The sequence below is a fragment of the Syngnathoides biaculeatus genome, chromosome 1 (genome assembly GCF_019802595.1).
Source record: "Syngnathoides biaculeatus isolate LvHL_M chromosome 1, ASM1980259v1, whole genome shotgun sequence".
Taxonomy (NCBI): domain Eukaryota; kingdom Metazoa; phylum Chordata; class Actinopteri; order Syngnathiformes; family Syngnathidae; genus Syngnathoides; species Syngnathoides biaculeatus.
In genome coordinates, this window is record NC_084640.1 from 7,418,416 (window position 1) to 7,432,496 (window position 14,081).

At 40.9% G+C, this 14,081-nt stretch overlaps 1 protein-coding gene and 1 pseudogene across 1 annotated transcript; both read left to right on the forward strand.

The window, feature by feature from the left end:
- Nucleotides 1-981: 981 nt before the first annotated feature.
- On the forward strand, nucleotides 982-9,142 carry mrpl3 (mitochondrial ribosomal protein L3). The gene is made up of 10 exons (XM_061825584.1): nucleotides 982-1,219; nucleotides 1,869-2,050; nucleotides 2,136-2,227; nucleotides 2,760-2,858; nucleotides 4,149-4,248; nucleotides 4,358-4,418; nucleotides 5,288-5,399; nucleotides 5,483-5,560; nucleotides 5,675-5,752; nucleotides 8,930-9,142. Exons 1-10 carry the CDS (start codon nucleotides 1,149-1,151, stop codon nucleotides 9,077-9,079), a joined length of 1,023 nt encoding a protein of 340 aa, XP_061681568.1. The 5' UTR covers nucleotides 982-1,148; the 3' UTR covers nucleotides 9,080-9,142.
- Nucleotides 9,143-11,446: 2,304 nt separating this feature from the next.
- Nucleotides 11,447-11,565, forward strand: LOC133504305 (5S ribosomal RNA; annotated as a pseudogene).
- Nucleotides 11,566-14,081: the final 2,516 nt, after the last annotated feature.

The following is a 14,081-nucleotide window of genomic DNA, read 5'->3' on the forward strand; positions in this document are numbered from 1 at the left end:
GGTATAAAAATGGATGGAATCATCTGTCTTTTCACTGTCTCTATTATTGGAAACAGTGCAAACTGCAACTGGGTCAGTCAATACCTTCAGTAAACGCAACACATTTTTCTTAAATGAAAATAAGTTTCCACCATATAGGATATACTGTAAATGACCTTGAGATATTAATGTATGAAGTCTATTATCAATTTTTATGAGCACACAAGAAGATACATGTGTGTGTTAAGACAATAATGATGCAGAACTGCACACAGGGCCATCTCACCGCTTAACCTGGCCCGCAAAACAAACAGTCAGTGTGTGTGGGGCCTAAATAGCATCGCACTTAAAATATGTACAAAGAAGCACACCTATGTGTAATTGAATTACATAACACTTCAAATATTATATGATGAATGGCTGTTCCATCCATTCATTCACTCGACTAGTCGCCGCCAATTACACAACACAGATGGGCAGACAATCATTTAGACTCGCATTCACACCGATGGGAAATTTAGAGTCTAAAATTAAACTACCGTACATGTTTTTGGAATGTGGCAGGAAACTGGAGTACCTGGAGAAAAAACACACACGTTTTACTAACTAACTAACTACTAACTAACTAACTAACTACTAACTAACTAACTAACTAACTAACTAACTACTAACTAACTAACTAACTAACTAACTAACTAACCAAACTTAAAATTGAAGCATGGAATACAAGAACTTTTGTAAAAAAGTGGTACAATAAGGAAATGGACTACTAAGAATAATAGTTTGACAATTTAATCCTGATTTAAATAACCTGGACCTGAACAATGATAAGTATGGGAGATATAAACGACACAAAAAGGTTTCAAGGTTACATAAAATACGAGATGGGAAAAAAGGTTTCAAGGTTATATAAAATACGATATGGGAAATTTAGTTACTATAACTTTATTTTATTAACTAATTTACATGAAGCCTGATTTCAATGGCTGGGTGGAACTTTTGTGAGGGAGCCCGCGTAGAGGAGGAATGTTTTCCTCAAACACCGGAAATATGTGGGGTGTCATTTGGAACAGAGCAACATTGCAGATGTGAACGCAAGTCAATGTTGCTAAGTCTTGGATTGCTATTTTATTTTTAATATATATTTATCTAGCAAGGAAGATAACGAAATGGCGGCGTGGGGTTGTCGACTTCTTCAGCGGGGAACTCGTCTGATTTCTCTGCGAGCAGCAACTGAAAGGTAAATTATGCTAACTCTGATAACTATATTTTAGTTGACTATCTATGCTCATGTTGTATTATCAAAAACATTTTCCCATTTCATTTAGTGAAACAGTATGACTTTTTAAATATATGCTAAATTAGTAAGTAGCTTTTTTTGGTATTTTTCAAATTAGCTGGCTAACGTTAACCTGGCTGCTCGAATTGGTTCCAAATATATTTGATATTGGTCAGTTATTAATAAGACTAAATAGATAAGTGATGATGATAGCAAGTTCTATTATCATCAACAAGACCACTGCAGTGACATTGCCCAATGAAGAATAAGGACTCGTGTTATTTAAGTTTTATTCAGAGAGATAACGTTATCAATTACAATAATTGTTTGTATAAGATAAATGTAATAAATTTAAAATGTTAAGTATACCAGGTTATAAAATTATATGCGACAGCTTTGTAATTTTTAAACCTATTTATACAGAATAAATCTGCATCTTATATGCACTCATTAGCCATTAGGTGCACTTGGGCAATATAATGATGAGCTGTCCTTTACTCTTGTTTTGATTGCCTGCAGTTAGTTAAGTAAGATACCAATTATTCGATTATAGTAACTGAAGTCATGCTTTGAACCATCTGCACCTGACTTACTATGCCTCCTGTTCCAGTTCCATTCAGTCAGTAACTTGTGTTCGGACCTTAAAGACGACAACGTGGTTTGATGAGCACCTCACAGAAGAGAACCAACAATACTTAAGGAGGGAAGCAGCTGAGGAATACAGACAACAGACTCTGGACAAACTCAACCCGCTAAAAGATGAACCATGGCAGCGACACCAGTGGACAGAAGGTCAGTGTCTTATTAAGAAACCGTTTTGTTTCTCATCACGTGACACTCCCCAAAAAAAATTCTTTTAAATGTGGATATTTTTTAGGCAGTCGAAGAGTTGGGCTGGTAGCTGTGAAGTTGGGGATGGCTCCTCTATGGACAAAAAATGGAGAAAGACATACTGTCACTATGTTGCAGGTACAAAAACAATCATATTTTGTAGTTGTACTGTATTTTCTGGCAGGTTTACTTCAACAAAGATGACAATGACATCCTTATGAGGTGTTAATTATCATTATGAAAGGAGACATTGAAAGGAGAGCATTTTTTTTGTCTGATCATACTTTTGTCAAAATCCCTCGAGAATTACACACTTTACAACCTCTTTTGTGAATGAAGCGAGACATTGAGGCCACCAGATGATTAGGTTAATAGAGTTTAAGCAAGACACAACAGAGATGGAGAGCCAGAGTACTTAGGAGACACTATATTCAGAGAGAGAGAGCATGAAGCAGGCAAGAGAGATTTAAATTTCCATACCTTCATTCAAAAACAGGACATTATTTAAAATTGACAGTGCAGAAAATGCATATTGCATATTGATTTAGTTACAGATTTGGTCTTTTAACATGTCAGAAAACAGGCAAAAAATGTTAATCATTGTTTTTCCAAGGCAAATGTCTCATTTCGATTCAACAAAAGTGAACTAAATAACGTTTTTCTCATGCAGGTTCAGGACTGCCATGTGATACGGCACTTGTCGAAAGAAGAATTTGACGGACGCACCGCTGCTCTTATTGTAGGAGGAAAAAACGTGTCTCCATTCCATGTAAGAAACTATATTGTTTAAAAAAAAAAGCATTAAGAAGGCTCTGTTAAAATATTTTCCCTTGTCTTCAGTAATGAAACAACATTATGTACCACTGCTTAATAACATGATAATAATAATAAGTCTATGAGCTTTGTGCATATTTGGGTGTGTTTTTCTATTATTTTGTGACACTCTTTTACCCTTACAAATTGAATGACATTGATTTAAAAATGATGACGCATTGAAAGACCATCTCGCCTTGCCAAATCTAGTATAGAACGGCTCATTAAGAGTCAATGGTAACTTATCATATCCTGCGATCTGCGCAGCATGAATGCCTGCTCAGTTCTTGATTTAATGGCGTAATAATAACGTAATACACTCAACCGGCAGATTGTTCCTTATTACAGTTCCGGCCACATATCATGATCGTGGTGAAATCATAGAAATGCGTTATGGAAATCTAACTAGATTTTAGAATAGAGGTCCTGTCGGGACTTCCCGGTGTATTTTATGACGACGCTGCCACAGTCAGGAAATTATAGTCACCCCTTCATTGTGGATGTGGGTGAATTTGTGTGTCTGTGCATAAGAATGTCTGTCTGTCTCTGTGTGGGTCTGTATTTGTCTGGAGGAGTGAATGAGAAAGTCCTTCCGTTTATGCGCGTGCGTGTTTCATCCCAGGTGCCTAAAAATATATGAAGCTCAACAGATTTTACAGCTGCTTTGTCCCGCCAACGACGACACCCGCCGTTCATTTGAATACTGACTTTGACGATCCTAATAAACTTGAAGGAGACTCAGATCCACTCATCATAGCGACACCAAGCACCAAAGTGACAGCAATTTATTGGGCTCGCCGCTTTTTCCCCCCTTTGAGGAAATGTTAAGCTGTTTAAAGACGTCATCAATGCTCTGTCGTTTCTTCACGGATGTCTTATTGTTTGGTGTCGTCTTGTCAACTGGTTTTGAATTCTTTTCAAACTTAAGTCGGAGGCTGGGCTTGTTGGAGTGAAACGCAGTTGGGAGGCTGATTCTCAGGCAACAGAAGGGGAGAGAGTGTTTTGGAGTGACTGGAGGGGTTGAGTCGAGCGCAAGCAAATGTCAGACACGTTGCCAAGTGTGTGTGTGTGTGTGCGTACACTTGGCTCCCGCGTGGGCCTAACAGGCCCGCTGTCAGATTTAAAATGCCAGCATCTGACTGCAGCTCACTGCTGGTTCTTCTTCATTGCTTTATACCCCCCCTGCTCTCTCCCCACATTTTTTACATTCCCTTTTTGTGTGCTTTTCCATCCACCTGACTGACAGAGATCTGAAAAGCAAATGGAGATGTTCATGAATGCAGGAGTACCTCCAAAACAGAAACTCACCACTTTTAAAGTCTCTGACAACGCTGTCATTAAACCTGGTATGCACACATGCGGGCAACTCTCATCGGATTTCCATTTTAATTGGGACAGCAACTTTCCAAAGAGCATCTGAATAATTTTTCTTGTATGTTGTGTTTGTGTGGGCAGGCACTCCTTTATACGCCGCACATTTCCGTCCAGGCCAATATGTGGACGTCACGGCCAAATCGTAAGTTCTGCTTTTCTCTCGTAAACTTTAGTCCTTGGCTTGAAGAATGACTGCGAGGAAGTCAGGCGTGTCACATTTGGCTATAAGGACTGACCTCAAAACCTTCCAGTTATACGCAAACTAAAAACATTTTTAAAAAACTGAGATACAACTTGCAAGCTGTCTTTCAGGTGATTTAAAACAAAAAAAAAACCTTTTTTTTTTGGTTTCTTTGTTTCGTCTTGTATTTAATATAAGAGTGTTGTATGGTACCAATGAACCCAGCTCACTTCTCAGTAAGCATCACTTTGGCAAAGAGTGAACAGTTAATTCTTCAGAAGAGAGGTTATTAAACATAACGAAGAGCGTAACAAGCTGCATATTTAAAACAAATGCACAGTTTAGCCTGCTAAATAGCATTTATGTAATGGTGCTATAATGTAGTAAAGCCACAGATTCAACACAAAAGGTGAAGCAATACATGTAGATGGAAAATGTAACACTATTGTGATATTTTTATCCTGTGCAAAAGCAACTAATATTGGTGCCATATGATCAGCTGAAAGGATTTTTGATGCCCTTCTGTTTGTCTTATTCTGTGACTAATGTGGGCACACCAGGAAAAGCAGTGCAACAGCCATGCAGTGTGGCAGAGGCGCTGTTTAGCAACAGCCACACAAGCACCCATAGCGGGTTTTTTTTTCAGAGCATTCACTTTCTTTAACACCATATGTATATATTTTCAAATCAACATTTAATTGAATAGTTGAGCATAAATGAATGGCATTCCAGTACTTCTCAGCTATATGTAACAATGTATTGTGTGTGTTTATGTATGTATGTATGTATGTATGTGTGTGTGTGTGTTTTTGTGTATATGTATTATCTAGAATTGGTAAAGGCTTTCAGGGCGTGATGAAGCGTTGGGGTTTCAAAGGTCAACCAGCCAGCCACGGACAAACCAAAACACATCGCAGACCGGGCGCTTCCGGACCTGGAGGAGTAAGACGCACACGCTAAAACAAACACATCCTTAAAATGAACAGTTGGGCTTCTCTAATCTGTTAATGCGCTCCCGCTCTCAGGATCCAGGCAAAGTTTTTAAAGGGAAGAAGATGCCCGGAAGAATGGGAAACATCTACGTCACAGCTTACGGGCTGAAGGTGAACGCGGACTCTCGCATCGAAATAAAAACAAAAAGCAGCTTTGACCTTGCGCAAAAATAATTTTCTCACCTGTCCGGCCCATCCCCGTGACACGCTTTTTTTTTTTCCCAGATATGGAGAGTCAATACCAAGCACAATGTGCTGTATGTTAACGGCTCTGTCCCTGGCCACAGGAACTGCTTACTGAAGGTAAAAATAATTACACACCCGCGGACACACGCGCGCGCACACGTCTTTAAAGTGAACTTCGAAAGGTCGACCCATGTATGGCTGCTGGGGGGGGGGGGGGGGGGTGATGGGTGACCTTGCACCCGGAAAGGAGCATCTCACCTGTGAGGCACTGTGATCCATCCTCATTGACACTGTGCTTTATCAGCAGTGCGCGTGTCTGTGTGTGTAGGCGGGGGCGGCGCACCTTAATGATCTTAGTGATATCCACACAATCCATCTCCATACTCGACCGGCTGTTCTCATCGCACTCGTGCACGCACACCCTATTATTTGTTTTGCAGACGAGCGATAATGAATACAAATGCGCTGAGCTTTTCACCTCGTTCAGCCCCTTCTAAAGCGTGCACACGCGTGCGCCCACCTCCACCTGGACTCACTTCAGATTACATTATCCCAAAGGGTATACGTGTGGTTTAATAACGTTTATTATTGGATTTTTTTTTTCTTTTTTTTTTTTTTTTGCTATTCTCTTGGGCCCTCGTGTCTCGGGGATGTTGCTTTAAAATTAAAATTACACCCACTGCCGATATTTTTTTCCCTTTAAAATATATATGTAGTTATAGAGTTAGTATAGTTAGTTTAATATAGTTATCATGTACCATCCAATTGCGATAGCACAGGTGTCAGACCCAAGGCCCGGGGGCCAGATCTGGACCGCCAGACGATTTTATGTGGCCCGCAATGGCAAATCATACGTGTCAACCTTAATGATTCGTGTTCAAATCTGGACCAAAATTTCAAATTGTCGTATCATAAATAATAACGTTGGGATATCGCAGTCATTTTTGTGTTACCAAGCATGAATAATAGTTGAAAAACGCATTACCCTTGATTTCTGATTCCAAACCTAGTTCATAAATTTAATGTGTAAATATGCAATATAAGCGGTGAAACGGGAACTCCATCGTGGCCCGCGACAAAAATGAGTTTGACACCCCTGACCTACAGTTTTCAAGTAAATCATCCCTCCAAAAGTATTGGTGAGGTCTATTCCTTTGTTTTTGTTGTGTGCTAAAGACTTTTGGGATTCCGATCAAAAGACGAATATGAGACAAAAGTTCAAAATTCCAGCTTTTATTTCATGGCATTTACAGCTAGGTGTGTGTGTGTTAAACAACTCGTTCCACCTTTTGTTTGAACTCAAATGGTACTCTGTCTCGAGTTATTTAACACATCTGGATGTAAATACCATGAAATAAAAGCTGGAAATCTGAACTTGAGTTTGTCACGTTTTGATCTGAAACCCAAATCTCTTCAGTATACAACAAAAACAGAATGTTGCAACTCAAAATGGTAAATTGGCATCATTGAGGTCCTTTATAGATGTACCATTTTAAATTCAAATAGTTGCCAATGGTGCAGTCTGGATCAGATTTAGATTAAAATTGATTTAAAATGACTGTTTAAATGCCTCGATTTTTCACCAGCAAAGATTAATTGAAAGTGTGTGTTTTGTTTTTTTTAAAGACTTTGTCTTGGTACTTGTCACCTCAATGTAATATCTGTGCAACATTGCTAATCATTATTAAAAAATATTAGTGATTCAGGTGACTCAGACACTGGCAACCAAATTAACCCAAATAACCCCCTTTGCATAAATAAAAGAATAAATAAATAGATAAATGCAGAGATTAACAGCCTTCACACAAGTACAGGAGCCCGAAATGACAAATTGAGACGAGAATACACACAGATAAGGGAAATTGTGAGAAGACGCTGCCGCGCAGCTTAATGGTGTTACACGCTTGTTTGCATCAGTGAGCAAAGGCTAATAGCACAATACCTTCCTGCAATAATTATTATTATTTTGTTTTTGGGGGTGAAATAGACACCAGCGTAACAAACTCACGTCGCATAAAGCACGTGAAATGGTAGTTATATTCAGTTTTTGTGCTTTTTATGCATTTTAAAAGGGAAATACAGTGAACAATTTGTCCAATAGGTCATGTAATATGTACTCTATTTTGACAATGTGATATTAAATCCTCTCATTTAACCCATTCATGGACAGCATCCCATTTTTGGGACATCATGATTTTCACGCATTATATTCTTCAGTATATCAAAATATTTAAGTGTTTTAATCTGATTCTGGTTTTTGGGACGATCTACTAAGAAAACCCAAGTACCCTCTCGTGGGCAGCGTCCCATTTTTGGGACGAGATTCTAAATTGGTAAAGTTATCCATAAACAAAGAAGAAGTGTTCCTGTATTTCCTTGATTGTTGCCTTTTAGGAGACTTTGATCTCAATAAGGCAAAAAATTGCCACCCTGCCCATGAATGGATTAATAGTGTTTTGAGAAGATTTTTATCGACAATTCAAAATTTTTGGGGGGGCTGCCATTTTTGCGAGTCACGTGACCTATGTGCGCGGATGTGACATGTTACATGGGGTTTCAAATGCTCGATTACATTGGGGCACCATTTATGCCCAGCGCTGATTTCTCGGATTTATCCTCGTCTGATGAACAAATAGCAGTATCGGTTGATCAAGAAGACGGAGGAATACTTCCGTACACAGCTGTGATTGGAGCCAGCAAGCCAGCTTCGGGGTATCTGTCCCCCCGCATAACACGTGTCACTCACGCCTTTTTCCTCCGTATTGTGGAGGAAGAGCCGACATCGAAGGGTCGGGCTTGGGACTGGGTTGCCGGTGGAGAATTCACTCGCGCAGCACGCCATCTTGCAGCCATCGCCACGCCGGGTACTGGTTAATTCTGATAACGAACGAGACTTGGGCATGCTAACTCGTATTCCTCCGTCTTCCCGATCAACCGATACTGCTATTTCTTCATCAGATGAGGATAAATCCAAGAAATCAGCGCTGCGCGTGAATTTTGTCCATGTAATCGAGCCTTTGTTGCGGCACGGTTCACGTCACATCCGCACACGTAAGTCATGTGACTTGCAAGAATCAAAATTGGCAATTGTCAATAAAAATCTTCTCAAAAGGCGATTAAATGAGAGAGGGTTTACCATCACATTGTCAAAATAGAGTACATATTACATGACCTAGTGGACACATTGTTAATGGAAACCAGTGGATTTCCCCTTAAAATTGCATTTGTTTGGTGCTCTCAAGTTTCGCTGTCAATACGCGTATCACAGGCTGTGTTTGTGTCCACGTGTTGCAGGTGCGGGATTGCAATCTTCCCAGCAGGTTGGCCACACTGCGCAGCCTTCCTTTCCCCACCTTCTTCACGGAGGAGGAAGGCAACCTCGATGAAGACCTCTACGACGAGGAAATGTTCGTTCACACGGAGGCATCGTTGTCGCTCACCTGACTCCGCCGCCATTTATACCAGCGAATGTTATTGTGAACCTTCAATAAAGTGTAACTCGGTTAACCTCTCTTGAATTCCTTTTCCTGTGAAACCATGGCAACTAGGAGTGATGTCACTATAGGATCCCCTAGTGTAGGGGGGGAGTATATCGGTGAGGAAGCCAGCATAGACGAATGGGTGGGGTGGGGCGTCGGGAGGGGCAGAGTGAAGCGACTCCAGACAGGAGGAAAATGATATGACTTGTCTAAGCCATGGAAGTCAGCACAAAGGAGTTCTTAAGAGGAAGGGCAAAGGTGAGCCAAAGGAAGGGTGGAGGCTGACAAAGGTTTGACATTTGTGCATAAGAGGATAAACGAGGACATTAATGTTGCAGCAGGAAGCGGCAGGTGCTTAAGTGCACGCGCGTGTTTGTGTTCAGCACTATTTAAATGAGGAAGTGTCCCGCTGGGACCCCGGTGCTTCCTCCCTCGCACCGTGGGGACCCTAAAATGAAAACCGAGGCCCTCCGAATTGTGCTTCAACGCCGCCCCGCGGGCCAGTATTCTTTTCACGGCCACCATTCGATATGATTAACCGCTAAAGTATATCTCAAAACGGCCATAGAAGGAGAAGTTTGGAAGAAGTATCAAACTGTAGTTGGCTGGCAATTAAGTTTTGGAATAGATGTACAGAGATGCTTTAAGATAAGCGTTTAACTCATTCTGTTAACCATGCTTGTAACTCAAAACACTCGTCAAATCATCTTTCTCCATCGTAGTGAATGGTAATGCCATTAATTTGTTCGCCCCCCAAAAAACATAGAACTACAAAAAATTTAAGTGTTTTTTTTAAAAGAAACATTATATCGTACTTGAGAAAATAATACAGTAATGGCAACATATAGAATTTTAAAAAAAGCATTTCCCCCCCCCCCTTTCATTCAATGGATGGTGCTCCTGGTGTGTGTGCCTTGGCCACGTGGGGGCAGTATAATACAGATGTGGGTATGTAAAGATGGTCGCTTGTCAAGACGCCACACCAATTTTGGTCGGTCTTTGCAGATGATAAAGAATATATGCCTGTATTATATTATATATCTCCACTGATTGCTCCACTAGTTGGCTAACGCACTTGTTAGCCAAAGCTGAACCTCAACCGGACTCCAAAGATGACTTTCTTGATCTCTACCTGAAGCCTGATTTTTGCAGAAAATGGATAGACAGATAAATATAAACCATAATAGAGTGATATAAACAATAATGCCACCCAACATCTTCTGCCTCCATAAGGCAGCAGGTGGCACTTTGAAATGGTAATCATTTCTTTTGAACTTCCTGTTACGTGCAGCACATCATCAGGCTCTTGTGGGTGGAAGCCCTGTGGATGCTTGTTGGGGGATGACAGTGGGGGTGGGGTTCGGGGGGGGGGGGTATCAAGATTCCAGCCTGGTCCCTTTAGACAGAGGCGAAGTCTCGAGTTCTATAATGCCAACCTCATCTTTTTTTTTTTTTTTGTCCACATCACGCCAAATTCTGCTAAAGTTGTAAGTGGTAAATTTGATCTGAAATGTCGTGACAAGTAAAGATTCAAGGTAAGGTAAAATCCTCCATTCGAACCTTTTATTGATTGATCCATTAATTAAGAGGGATGGCTCGCAGTTCTTTTGCCAACTGATTCGTAAAAGAAAAAAAAAAGCTTTAATTTGGAGTAAGTGCTTCAAAGGGATTGACATTAAAATAAACTTCATTCACAACAAAAAGCTGACTGAACAGTTTACTTCGATAAACAAAAATAACATACAACAACTTTGTGTATAGAGTAATTTTTGATTCCTTTGGATTTATCCTGGTTAAACCACAAAACCGCAGGGAACTTCAATCCATTTTTGGGGATGTTGGATTATGAAAGGATTTTATATTGTGCGTCCCAAGGCAATGAGTGGAATTCACAGCTATTCTTGGATGACTTTTCTATTTTCGTGTGCTGTGGTCCCTTGAGATGAGGGTGACCTGACCTTTGGCCTTTAGCAGACAGAAAACACGTCGTCAAAAAAAAAAAAAAAAAAAAGAGGCTAAATGCCACTCCTGCCGACACTTTCCTGTCATACTAAACATTAAACAAAGAGAATTACAAGCTGCGTATTGAAAACAATCCAACCACATAGCTTTGCTTGAGGATAGTCCAATTGCCTTAATTCGAACAAAGTATGCAAAACTCTTTAGACAGGTTAATAAATTCTGCATGTTGGCACTGTTCTAACACTTTAAGCGACAGATTTGGAATAGAAATGCTGCGTTAACCCATGTAGATAGACAAAATAACAATACTGACACAGATTTATTCTTTATTTGACGTGAAAAATAACTAATGTTACTGCAGTTTGCTGAGGATTACGGCCACGCTACCCTGAGAACGCCCAATCTCGTCAGATCTCGGAAGCTAAGCGGGTTTGCCCCTGGTTAGTACTTGGATGGGAGACCGCCTGGGAATACCTGGTGCTGTAAGCTTCTGTCCCGGGCTAAATGGCAGGAAGGGCATCCAGTGTGGAAAAAAAACTGTGCCAAAAAAATATGCGTTCATCTCAGATGACACGTTGTGGCAACCCCTAACGGGACAAGCCGAAAGGAAAAGAAGACTGCAGCTTGCTGAGTCACTTTCAGTTCTTGTGAAACTCTTCCTTGTTTGTCTATGAATTGAATCATAACGTGTATACTGTAATTATTTTGTTACTGTGTTTTATAATGTACAATATTATACACTGCTATTTTCTTTATTTTAAAAAAACAAACTTTTTGGTGAAGGCTGTAACAGATTAATGACCTTTCCATTCATTTCTGTGGGAAGAGATGACTCGGGTTACGAGTATTTAGGTTACTGAACAAATTAAACTCGTATTTCAAGGCAGCAGTGAAATTAAAATATCAAAATTAAAAAGGTTGAAGTATACTGCACACATTGAGAATGATTGGAATCGGTTTAGAAATGCGGTGGCGGCACGGTGGATCAGCTGATACGTGTTGGCCTCACAGTTGTGAGGACCTGGGTTCGATCCCGGCCCCGCCTGTTTGGAGTTTGCATGCTCTCCAGGGACTCCTAACCCTGCGATTGGCTGGCGACCAGTTCAGGGTGTACCCCGCATCCTGCCGGTTCACAGCTGGGATAGGCTCCAGCACTCCCCGCAACCCTTGTGAGGATAAGCGGCTAAGAAAATGAATGGATGGATGTAACAGATTAATGACCTTTCCATTCACTTCAGTGGGAAGAAGATGACTCGGGTTACGAGCATCTAAGTTACTGAACAAATTAAATTCGTATTTAATATAATTTCAAAATTAAAAAGGTTGAAGTATCGTCCACACATTGAATATTAATTTGAATCGGTTCAGAAATGCGGTAGGAGGAGGTCAATGTATAAAACGTCTTAATTGATTTGAGAATGTTGTCATGGGAGTGTTGAATACTGAAAGTGAAAAATACTTTTCCAATATGTCAAAAAGAAGGTGAAGAATTTTGGAGCAAAATAACAATGGAGAATGAATGAGATTGACAATGATAATAATAATAATCAAATATGTCTCGCTATTGCTGTACAATACTTCCCACTAGCCCCCCCCCCCCACTTCCCCCCACTGTCGATCAAAGTGTCACATCCCTGAATGCTTTGTAATTTGCAAAGTACTTTTGGGCTCAATACAAACATTTTGGTGGGAAATTGCTTGGATGGCAGCGTGACACGATGGATCTGGCCCTCGCCTTCTGCTGGCTCAACAAGCGAGCTGTCTGATTTCCGTTATTAATGAGGTCACACATAGACACTGCATCGCTCAAGAGTGTGTGTCTCTCGCTCTCACACACACACACACACACACACACACACACACACACACACACACACACATTTAATGTCTAAGCGAGATTCCCCAAATAAAATTGGCCAGCGCTCGTGCGACGACTCGCCGTCGCACTGACACACACGACGCTCCTTCCCCGTGTATGTGTGCATGTAATATGAATTATTGAGTGTGTTATTTGAGGGACAGCTGGCTCTTGAGCACGTGAACTCCCGCAGCCAGACGTCCGCTCGCGAGGCAGCCGCAGTCGAGCGGCAGCACAATTTGCAAATTGTTGGTGCAAATTTCACGCTGGCTTGTAACACTCGGATAGGATTTGGCGTGTTTGCTGAGGGGTGCAATTAATCAGTGTTTTTTCATTTTTTTTTTAAGCAGGAGAGGCCATTATTGTTGCTTGATTACACCTCATCTGAATAGTATTTATTATACAGCTGATCTTGGGCTGACGGGTTCCACTCAATTCTTTGAGGGATGCTATTTAACCTTTCCTCAATGATATTTTCCTAGTTTTATACCCAAAAGAAAATGAGACCCGTATAGTCAAATTCACATTAAGTGCATGTTTGGAATACCGTAATTCCCGGCCTACATAGCGCACCTGGTTATAAGCCTCACTCAGTACATTTGCGAAGGAAATACCATTTGGTACATACGTACGGCGCAGCTGTGTAAAAGCCGCAAGCGCCCACATTGAAATCCACATTGAAACATGAGATATTTACAAAGAAAGATGGTTCACAGAGAGTTTAACGTTAGTGCCGCCACGCTAACGCTAACACTGGCGCCACGCTAATGCTAACGCCGCCGTGCTAATGCTAACACTAGTGCCACGCTAACGCTAGCGCTAATGCTACCAGGTCCGGTTATAAAAAACATACCGGCAAAAATCACTAAGACACGGCAGTAACACGCTAAGTGCTAAGAGAGCCGGACCGGTTCAAGTCACTTCCTCGGCACATATATTCCACCGGTCTCACTCTTACCTTTTCTGCTCAAGTGCCCCCTTTGCGGCCGTTGGGAAAAAAAAATGCACAAATTAGCCGCGTCACAGCATAAACGGCAGGGTTGAAAGCATCTGAAAAAAGTCGCGGTTTATAGGCCGGAAATTACGGTACTTGTTTGGTGTTATTTTGTCAAAATTACATGTTGAAACAATTCATACTTTTTTATGA

Coding starts and splice junctions, on each gene's coding strand:
- mrpl3 (XM_061825584.1), top strand. CDS start 1,149: ATGGCGGCGTGGGGTTGTCGACTTCTTCAGCGGGGAACTCGTCTGATT. Junction 1,220..1,868: donor CTGCGAGCAGCAACTGAAAG/GTAAATTATGCT, acceptor CTCCTGTTCCAG/TTCCATTCAGTCAGTAACTT. Junction 5,753..8,929: donor ACAGGAACTGCTTACTGAAG/GTAAAAATAATT, acceptor CACGTGTTGCAG/GTGCGGGATTGCAATCTTCC.